The sequence below is a fragment of the Plenodomus lingam genome (assembly GCF_022343315.1).
Source record: "Plenodomus lingam strain CAN1 chromosome Unknown contig_7, whole genome shotgun sequence".
In the NCBI taxonomy this organism is placed as follows: domain Eukaryota; kingdom Fungi; phylum Ascomycota; class Dothideomycetes; order Pleosporales; family Leptosphaeriaceae; genus Plenodomus; species Plenodomus lingam.
Genome location: NW_027093971.1, coordinates 258,785 through 269,085, shown reverse-complemented (window position 1 = coordinate 269,085; position 10,301 = coordinate 258,785). Strand labels below are relative to the sequence as shown.

Below are 10,301 nucleotides of genomic sequence, written 5' to 3'. Positions count from 1 at the left end.
AGATGTGAAAGCACTTGATTTGGGAAGAGTAGAGGCTAACATCACTTTGGTTGTGTAATGACAACATGAATGGCACGCGATTGTAGATGCTTTGCCAACCCGGATCCCATCTACACTGGGCCGATGCTTAGCGCTGTCAATAGGATTGCGTGGGTCCCTGTGCAGGCTGTTTGGATGTCACGTGGGCCAAGGCGCTACACGTTGCTAAGCGAATTCGCATCGCAACTTTCGAACAACGCTGGGTCGCTCAACCACAACGTCGCCAGCAACTAACCAACAGTCAAGGTACGCTTCCCTACGGTCCTCCGACTATTCGAGACAAGAAATTCCAGTCTTGCTAACCATAATACAGATGGGTGCCCTCAAGTGTATGCCCATCGAGCCCTTCACAACCCCACGATTGCAACTAATACTGCCGCAGATGTCGAGGAACTTCAAAAGAAGAAGCAGTCAGACATGATGCGCTTCTTGATGCGCGTTCGCGTACGTATACACTGTAAAGCAGGCAGCGAAAATATTTCTAACTTTGTGACAGTGCTGGGAGGTATGAATCAACATTGCTGAGGCTCGACGTCTCAATTGGTGTACTCGTTGAACTTTGCTGAGAGTGCATCGATAGCTTCGCCAACTTAAGGTCATCCACCGTGCCAGCCGCCCCTCGCGTCCCGACAAGGCCCGCCGTCTCGGATACAAGGCCAAGCAGGGTTACGTTATCTACCGCATCCGCGTTCGCCGTGGAGGTCGCAAGAGGCCCGCGCCCAAGTACGTTGACCACCCATTGAAGATCTAAAATGTATGCTGACCAAGCTTCTAGGGGTGCCACTTATGGTATGCTTCTCACGCACGAGATCTCGCTCGGACGAAATGTCTAACAAATATCCAGGCAAGCCCACCAACCAAGGTATCAACCAGCTGAAGTACCAGCGCTCGCTCAAGTCCACCGCTGAGGAGCGTATCGGCCGCCGTTGCGCCAACCTCCGCGTGCTCAACTCGTACTGGATCAACCAGGACTCGACGTACAAGTATTACGAAGTCATTCTCGTCGATCCCCAGCACAAGGCCATTCGCCGTGATCCCCGCATCAACTGGATCGTCAAGCCCGTCCACAAGCACCGCGAGAGCCGTGGTCTTACCGCCACCGGCAAGAAGAGCCGTGGTCTTGGACGTGGTCACAAGTACAACAACACGACTGCAGGAAGGAGAAAGACATGGAAGAGGCACAACACCCTCTCCCTCTGGCGCTACCGCTAGACATGTTGAGGCTGTGGTGTTTATGGCAGTCGATTTCATTAAGCGTATGGGCTGGCGTGAATGGAAAAGGGCATCCTGGGCTACATAGTCTCCGCCCAGCACGATGGCTGGTCAGGACGTTTAAAACAATACCATGAGAAATGATCTCTATGAAAGCTGTTCCACAACTCGGTGAAGATTTTGCTTTGTGATTTGTACCTGTCGAGACTCAGGAGGGCCACGAGATTTGTTTGATGTGATAGATGGGGATTGATGGCATCCGTGTACCAGCCGTCAGAGCCTGTGCAGAAGGGAAGAAAAAGAAAATGGGGTGTGAATGGTCTACCCAAAGACGTTTGATGGACAGCACAGCTTCGACCGTTGTTGCAGCAGGATTCCCTTGAAACTCTCTTAGCATCGAGCTGGGCCGTCAAACTGATGTCATGAACATATGTATCATAGAGAGAGAGAGAGAGAGAGAGAGAGTCACCAAGACAGACTGTGTACCTTGCCGTGGTACTACTATAAAAATACCCTACGTAGGCTAGAGTGGAGTGGGAGTACTAACATTTGAAGCTAGCCTAGCCACACTCCACTTTGCCAACTACAGCGTTGCTGTGGCCCCCTCCCCACGCCAAAACAGAGGGAGCCCAACTGACAACACACATGCCACCTGCTGCTGGCTGCAACCTACAGGACCATAACGCTTGTTGTCGTTGTCCCAACTTTCTGTCTCTCCACATAATGTTGCGACAACCACGCTCCAGGCCGATCGTCATCTGAGCCTGCTCCGCCCGCGCAACAAGCAATCACCCCCCTCCCCTCTCTTCACCCCTCCCCAGCACCAGGCACAAGGCACACGCAACAGGCATCATGGTCAAAGCCGACCCGACACGCAACTACTATGCTGACCTGAAGGTGTCTGCGAATGCGAGCGAGAACGAGATCCGTAAAGCGTTCCGCACTCTGGCTCTGCAGTACCACCCCGATCGCAATCCAGGGCGCGAGGCCGACTTTGTCGTCAAGTTCCAAGAGATCCAGGCCGCCCATGAAATCCTCTGCGATGCAACACAGCGCGCAAAGTACGATGCTGAGCGCAGGAAGCACCGCAACCTGTACATGTCCTCGAACACGCCCAATACGCCGAGAACGAGGCCGCCGCCGCCATCACGAAGTGCATACACGACAACCACGCCCAGCGGCTCCTACTACCGCGCACCTCCACCCCAGCCCTCGCCCCAGACTCAGCGTCCTCCTCCCCCTCAGCATCACAACACTTACACCACTGGCGCCGACAGGTTCACGAGCAAGAACTTCCGACCGCCACCAACAGCACAGCGACCGGCCGACACGCGGGCAAAGGACGCAGAGGCGCGGGCCAACGTCTTCACAGCATGGCAGAAGATGAAGCAGCCTCGTGGGGAGGAGCCTCGACAGTACAGCCCCAGTGCCCAGCACAACACGCCGCAGCCGCCGCACAATAACCCTAACGGCACACCATTCGGTCGCAGCCAGAGCACAAGAGTCCCGTCGAGCAGGTCAGGCTTCGACCCGTCCACACCAGGAGTAGACGAAGGCCAAGCACGGTCGGCATATAGAAACTACACTCGTGCAGCCCCGACACCGCCCACATCTACCACACCGCCGAGCGAGACTCCACCGACAAAAGACACACAGAGTGGCGACGCTCCATACGCGGAAGCCAACCGCGTCCGGACTCCGTACTACTCCCACGTCTCAGGCGAGCGCACGTCCATGTTTGAGCCTCTTGGTAGATCTGCCAGTGTCCGCAACTCACCAACGCACTCCCATCGGCCCAGTCCCTCGCATGATGCAGGCGCCTTCTCCGACTCAGGCCGGAGAACGCAGCGGAACTCGTATGCCGGACACTCAACCAAGCCGTTCCCTCAAATGTACCCAGACTCAAGCGATGACGAGTCGGAATCAGAGGTCTTGCGTGGGGGCAACAAGCACCGTGGTCCTCCACCACAGAGTGCAAAGCCACCGCCCCCTCCCACTTGGGCACCAAGTGGATTTAGCACACCCGACCACGGTCGGCAGGCTAATGGGACAGCTCGACACATGCCGAACAGCTTCAAGAGTAGGAGTGAGGAAAGCATCAATATGAAATTCTCGCCTTCGGATTGGCATGGCAAGTTCGAAGGCAGTGCTGATTACTTTGCCCCTCACATGCAGAAAGGCTCCGGCAACAAGGGACGAACTTCGCCAAGTCGCGGAAGACCAGGTCAACGAAATGCCTCTGAACGTCCCACGGCTACGACTGCCTCCACCCGCCCACCTCCGGCATCGACGTTCTCGCAATCAACAGCACAGCCGCAGTCATATCCGATTCCGCCACCTCCACCTGGGCCACCTCCGAATGTGAACTTCCCGCCCGGTGCTACATTCAGTCAACAGGCTTGGGCTCAGACATTCCAAGACCCACATTGGGTCTTCAATGACAAAAAAGAGACTTCCCCCCGCCGTGCATCAGAAGCCAAAGCGCGATCAAAGGCGGGCCGAAAAGCCTCCGTGCCTCAGACTGGGACGAAACCCCAAGGTCAAGCTGAAGCTTCACGACCAAAGTACCAGGCATTTGCAGAGGAACCTACGACCGGAGAGCCAGATGCAATGGACATCGATCCGCCTGCTATGCCCAAACCTGCCAGAAGAGCTACGCGCACCGCGCCTTCATCGCCCAGGCTTGACACTACCGCTGCCCACCTTCCAACTTCCAATGGGTCCGCTACTGCCCCCAGTTCAGCAACTACAGCAAAGCCTCCTGGGCAAGGATTAAACGGCATCGGAGATCTCGCAGACCCTCTCCTCGCGCCACGGGATGGTGGCATTGGCCTAGACGACATCAAGGATGCCCTGCCTTTCGATTCTCAGCCCTCCCATTTGCACCCCACCAAGCCAAACACAGCACAACCCCTCCGCTACCCAGAAGTACCCTTCCCGCCTCCCCCTCCTACCAAAATCGAACAGCGCACGGCAGATGAATACTTCAACCGCATGGAGGCGTACGTCAAGGCCTACAAACGCTACTCCAAGACTCTGACGGACCACTTCAACGCGCGAAACCTAGAGCTTGAAGACCTAGATGACCACTTCATTCACCACCGCGGCGAGACGACTCGGAAACTCGGTTTCGCGAGTTATCTCTCGCGTATGAAAGAAGACGAAGCGGTCATGGCGACGTGGCAGACTGCGCAGAGTAGCCATATCCAGGCATTGTTGCAGTGCGAAACTGTGAGGAATAAGGCAATTAAGATGTATCAGACTCTCCACGTTTCATGAAATGCAGAGAAACTTGATTTTGTTGCGGGCGTGCTGACAGAGATTTCTCTTTTTGCATTAGTCTGCGAGTTCGAGAGGCGTTGTTTGCGGGCGATGCATATACGTACAGACATGGACGCGATGGTATGGACTTCGAGAAAGAGGAGATAGCGACGGCGAAGGTGGGGGAGGATAAGGAGACGCATGTACACGTACACACTCGCACGGATATCAACAGGGACATGGACACAGACACAAAGACGAATGCGAATTCAAACTCGAGCGCCAACACCACACCCAAACGTCGAACATCAGCGTCGTACTTTGCCTCTCGTTTCGGACTTTTTGGCTCTGGCTGCACGGTCTGGGCTCCGACGGACGCAGACCGGGAATTACTATCTAGTTCACACAAGATACACGCGCGGCCGCAACAGCCGAAACCGAAACCGAAATCTTTGCTGGTGCTGAAAAAAGGGAAGAAGAAGGAGCGTGGTGGCGGAATTGTTGAGTTGGGATAGCTGGATTAGTGGCGTTGTTTGTTGTTGGTGTTGCTTTGCGAGGGAGGGAGGGCAGATGGTTGTATGGTGGATCATGGCGTAGATGCGATGCGATGAGTGATGTGGCCTTGGATTTGGCAATTTTGGATTCGGATTCGGACGTGGGACTTGCATGGGTATACCCCCTCTTCTTTATGCGAATGAATGGACTGTTATGCACTGCATTGGACTGAATTGAGTTGGAACGAGTGCTTTGCAGTCCTACACGAATGTGTGGATTGTCCTTATTATTCGAATACCCCGTTTCTCCCTATGGAGATGAAGTATGGCACGGATGCATGTATGGAATTTGGAGGGGGTGGCTGGACTGCCTGGGAGATGTTGGTGATGGGGTTGTTGTATATTCACTTAACGCCTATTTACTTGCCCCATCATCTACTCCTCTACTTGGTTGCCTATTCGCTTACCTACTTTCTCACATATGACACCATGTAGACCAATGCCGAGCTCAATCAGGTGATTCCCATAACGGCCCTAATCCAATCTGGTATATGATGTATCTGTCTTCAAGCGCGCCCGCCCCCTCTTTATGAACGTGTTTATTTATTTTTGGTTACGCAGCGCCTGGGGGTTCTCAAGACTACAATGGCAGTGGATTTGTGCGCGTGAGGGCTTGAGAGACTGAAAAGTGTTTGACAAGTGTGGATGGATTCTGAAGTGCTGGGATGTGTGTGCGGCAGAGCGATGCGCGATGCGTACCGGTACCGTACCGGCAGGTAATGCATGGATGACTGTGCACACGAGATTGATTTTGCAATAGGACCTAGCAACAAGAGTCGTAATGGTGCTGCGAATGCAGTGCTGCAGTGCATATACGGTGCCTAGGCACTCTATTCTGTGTTTCCACGGCAATAAAGACCGTCTGGATAGGTTACCGGTACCTAGCGCACCACCTTTTGGCCTTCCTCTACCGGTGACGAGAATGGTACCAAATTGTCTCGGGGTTTAGGTACACAAAAGACTTCAGGCCTGAAGAGCTATGGGATGGGGTCTAGTGTCAAGCCTCAGTAAGCCTTGGGTTATACAGATTGGAGGGCATGGGTCGCGCAAAGTCTTGCTGTTGCACGGGGTTGGAATCGCTTTGGAGCTCACACTGTGGGATGCCATCCACATTGAGTTGCGTGACGCGCGCGATTTTCTTCTGAACCTCAGCATCTGCAAAATACTGTAGCACCCAACACTCCCTTTCTAGACTCACACAATCTACCATGGCGGGAATGCTAGACACTGTTTCTACTTAGCTCGTCATCTCAACTGGGATCAAACTACGGTAACGGTGAACCTAAGCTTTGTGTCTGGTGGCTGGCTGTGCTATGTATCAGCCTGCCAGCCTACAGCACACACCATTGTTCCGCCCCGTCCCGGCTGAAGGAATGTAAAAAACATGCCCATTGGGCTCTGCAGTAGGGAGAGAGGACCGTACCATACCTACTGTGGAATTTTGTCTCCCCCCTCTCCCCCACCCCCTATCAGCCTGGATATCTATCAGTTGATCTTACTTGCTTCTGCTTGCTGACTACTTTGGCTCCCGTCTCCTGTTTGCAGACGAAAGAGGGGAGATTGCATGTGCGTGCTTAACACTTACCGGTACTTGTACATCGGACTGTACGGTATGACTTGCTGTGTAGCGGATCGACGGGCATCCCGACCTTGGCCCCAACTACCGCGCCGTTGCACGCGCTCTTGCGTTAGTACTGTTTTGTGGGGGTTCAATAATACCTGTCCGTAATAGCGAGACACAAAGTAAGTTGGTGTCATGTGTACCTTGCAGTCAGACTGGGCGCTGGTCATGATAACGTGTCCTTGTTTCTTATCCGCGGTGGGGTGTGAGTCGCAAGGGCGGCTGGACCTATTTGGAAATCTGCCGAAGCGATATCCCTTCCTTTCGTACCTTGTACCTACCGTAGGTTTCAGCACGCTGAAGAAACATTTCGGATGACACTGGATCAGGTTTCATCGTTTGTGGTGCCCACGGAGAGGCACAGTGTCGTTGTCACAGGGGGCAGAGAAGACTTGAGAAGGATGAGGTTATAAGCATGATGCATAGTACATCAAGTCTCAACGCGCCCATATCGCAAGGGCAGAGCCCGAGGGAGCTTGGGAGTGCGGCTATGAGGTGGTGTTGTTCGAGGAGGGGCAGGTGGTTTGTCTGTATGATTGTCATGATTGGCGTCTTTCTGACGTTGACTGCGATGAAGAATCGAGAGGTGAGCTAGAAAACCAAGATTGTGGAAGGGCGGGGACAAGTTGGGACCAGAATACATAGGAGGCAGTAAGCCTTCATCAGGATTGCGCATACTAAGACGATCATAGGTACTATCCTTGGAGTACCGGACACTATCAGCACAATACTTATGGCGGCCATACCTGCCAAATCTACCCTCGATAGTACACTCACCGTTCAAAAACCCCTCAAACACCACTCTGGAAATCGAGAGTGGCATAGTCCATCATGTGCCGCCAAGATTGAAGAAGACTACACCAAACTTCCATCTGCTGTTGCCATCTGAACGCGAGACCCATGGCTTCTGCAAAACAACACTGTCCGCAATGCTCCTGGATTATCCTCCACCAACAACGATTAATTTGATGGACGATCTGCAGTCAGATACTCAGTGGGAGTTGAACACCCTGAATAGCACATTGAACTATTTGAGCAATACCAGGCTCGTAAGAGATGAAGATCTGGTACTGATCGTAGATGGCCAGCAATCATGGTTCCAGCTCCCAAGTGATGTGCTTATCACACAGTATAAGCGACTACTCGAAGATGCAAATTGGCGTTTGCTGGCAAGATACGGATTCAATGCAGACGGGTACCAGAAGTTCAATCAGACCATCGTTTTTGGCGCCGAGAAGATCTGCGTTGGGGATGACATGGCGTGCAGATACGTGCCACACTCGATCTTGCCAGACACTATGTATGGCGAGGAACATGGCCACCGGATTGCCGACATGCCAGCCACTTTTATCAATTCCAAGATGGTCATGGGACCTGCAAAGGATCTGAGATTACTCTACGAAGCGGCTTTGACCAAGTTCATGGCTGGCAGGACACAATCACAAACAGTGCAGTCCGTCTTTGCCACCATCCTCGGAGAGCAGCAATTGCGGCGAGACGCCGTGGATCCTAAGCCTGCAACTGGGAAGCTCAAGGACTTCTTCTTAAACTCCAAGAAGGTTGTGTCATCTCAACAGGCTGCGGCGAAATTGCACGACGGAACACAGCACGAGTTCTCCATCGGACTGGACTATCTGCACATTCTCTTCCAGCCGTTACTCTACTGCATAGAAGACGAGCTTGTCGCAGTAAGGCATGACAACTCGACGGATCTCTCCATCCACCGTCACCCAGGCTCCGTGTACCAACGCCTCTCCCTCCCTGCCGCCCTGAACGGCATGCACCCACCATTTTGGCGCCCCGACCTCTTCAAGAACAATCCTTCCCCCAATGAGAAAGCTGCATATGTCAATCCTCTCGAATTCGAAGAAGACCTGGACAGGCTCCCCTCTCGCAAGACCTCCTGGCACAGAGTTCGCCTCGTCCAAAACACCTACACGGGCGCTGTTCCCGCCATCCTGCTCAACAACAACCCCCTGTACTCTGGTGCTGAACGCCCACCCACTGCAAACATAACATGGGAGGATCTCTGGTTCTCTCCCTATAAACGCGCATTGCTGAGAAACTACTTCCGAACGCCACAATCCCCCACCGGATACCACAACAGTCTTGTCGGCGGTGATCGCGCCTGGGACATGCGGGGCGGGCGCGGCGGCGTGTGGAAGGCCTCGACGGCAACATGGTCCCCCTGGGGCGAAGCAGACGGTGTATGTGGCACCCTCAGCCAACTCAAAGAAGTCTTCGATGACGGCCGCGGGGTATGGATGCACGAGAAGGAAGTCACGAATGAAGAGGACCGACTACAATGGGAAAAGGAAGTATCGGAGAATACAAGGATGCGAGAGGAGAAATGGCAAAAACATCTGCAGGAAGATCAGGAGGAGGTGATGAGGAAGGAAGATGCAGAGTTGAAAAAGAATGAAAGCCTTGAGGCCGAACTGAAACAGTTGCAGGCCGGTAGTGATCAAGACAGACATGCAGAGGACGAGGTCAGAGCCGAAGACGAAATCGAAGAGCCAGAGGACGAGGTCAAAACTGACGAAGGAATCGAAAAGCCCAAGGACCTGGCCAAATTCGAGGAGAAGGACCAAGACGCCGACCAGGATGCTATAAAGGCCACAAAGACGTTAGAAGACTTCCTCTCATCCCTTTCGGACGAAGAGCGCGCAGAAGCAGAGCGCCAGCGACACGCCGCAGACGAGGCGGTAGCTCGACGCAAATCCGAGGAGGAGAGGCAGAAGAAAAAGGCAGAGACGGACGATGAAAGCGAGGAAAAGATGGGAATGAAAGATGAAGCCGAAAAGGATGAAGACAAGCAGACGCAGACGGGGAAGAAGAAGGCCACCAGACGATGGGTGTCTTGAGCGAAATGATTATCAAACAATCGGATGCAGTATTACATGATTTTGAATGATTCTTTCCCTTGATAATGGAATGGATGATGGGGTTGGCGTTGGATGACACAGGATTTATCGTCATGGTTGAATATCCGGTGACGTTATTACTCGTGCTGGTGCGTTGGGTGTTGCTTGTGCACCATGACCTCGTCTAGCATGAGGTAACTCGGTGACCAGAAAGATGGTATCCATATTTTCGAGGTCAGTATTCAGCGCGAGGGCGCTGTGGCTCTGAGATGTTCAATAGTACTGTGGAATGAAGAGAAGTGAAAGATTTTGTTTTCTCACGCACCAGAGTTGGTTTACGGCATGGTAATGATTCACTCATCTTTCGTAACATCACAAGTGAGGACGAAGCAAGCCCGGGGGGGGTTTTTTTTTGAATGGATTCTCATCCAGTTTCATTCATCATGGATTGACATAAAATCCGACTCGTAGGCGCCAGTCTCTCAGGTATTTCCTGTCTGATATTTGTTACGCATCCTCATGGACAATGCTCCAAATTTCCGTGGAACTCCTCTTGGCTAGGTACAATGCGAATTTGCCGCCAGGGATGCAAATTTTACCTTCTCCGGTAGGCCAACCAAAGACCTTCAGATACTTTTCCTGACTTGCAAAGAAAGGAGAGAGATCTGGAAGGAGAAGAAAGAGAAGGAAAGAAGAAGGAAAACAGATCGGACATGCAACTTCAGAACACAGATCTGACATGAACAGAGA

General features: G+C 52.9%; 4 protein-coding genes across 4 annotated transcripts; 2 read left to right on the top strand and 2 right to left on the bottom strand.

Moving 5' to 3' along the window:
• Positions 1-837: 837 nt before the first annotated feature.
• Positions 838-1,290, bottom strand: IAQ61_009938 (uncharacterized protein; the record flags this gene model as incomplete). Its single annotated transcript, XM_066098595.1, has 1 exon — positions 838-1,290. The coding sequence occupies one exon, from the start codon at positions 1,288-1,290 to the stop codon at positions 838-840; it is 453 nt and encodes a 150-aa protein (XP_065951422.1).
• An 813-nt stretch (positions 1,291-2,103) lies between these two features.
• IAQ61_009937 (uncharacterized protein) lies at positions 2,104-4,530 on the top strand (the record flags this gene model as incomplete). Its single annotated transcript, XM_003837754.2, has 1 exon — positions 2,104-4,530. The coding sequence occupies one exon, from the start codon at positions 2,104-2,106 to the stop codon at positions 4,528-4,530; it is 2,427 nt and encodes an 808-aa protein (XP_003837802.2).
• Positions 4,531-6,063: 1,533 nt separating this feature from the next.
• IAQ61_009936 (uncharacterized protein) lies at positions 6,064-6,276 on the bottom strand (the record flags this gene model as incomplete). The annotated part of the gene is made up of 1 exon (XM_003837755.2): positions 6,064-6,276. One exon carries the CDS (start codon positions 6,274-6,276, stop codon positions 6,064-6,066), a length of 213 nt encoding a protein of 70 aa, XP_003837803.2.
• A 264-nt stretch (positions 6,277-6,540) lies between these two features.
• On the top strand, positions 6,541-9,871 carry IAQ61_009935 (uncharacterized protein). The gene is made up of 3 exons (XM_003837756.2): positions 6,541-6,809; positions 7,017-7,273; positions 7,380-9,871. The coding sequence occupies exons 2-3, from the start codon at positions 7,103-7,105 to the stop codon at positions 9,549-9,551; spliced, it is 2,343 nt and encodes a 780-aa protein (XP_003837804.2). The 5' UTR covers positions 6,541-6,809; positions 7,017-7,102; the 3' UTR covers positions 9,552-9,871.
• The last annotated feature ends 430 nt before the right edge of the window (positions 9,872-10,301 follow it).

What these genes read in the sequence shown, in the direction of transcription:
- IAQ61_009935 (XM_003837756.2), top strand. Translation starts at nt 7,103, where the DNA reads ATGATGCATAGTACATCAAGTCTCAACGCGCCCATATCGCAAGGGCAG. An exon ending in CTGCGATGAAGAATCGAGAG is followed by an intron (nt 7,274 to 7,379) that starts GTGAGCTAGAAA and finishes AGACGATCATAG; the next exon opens with GTACTATCCTTGGAGTACCG.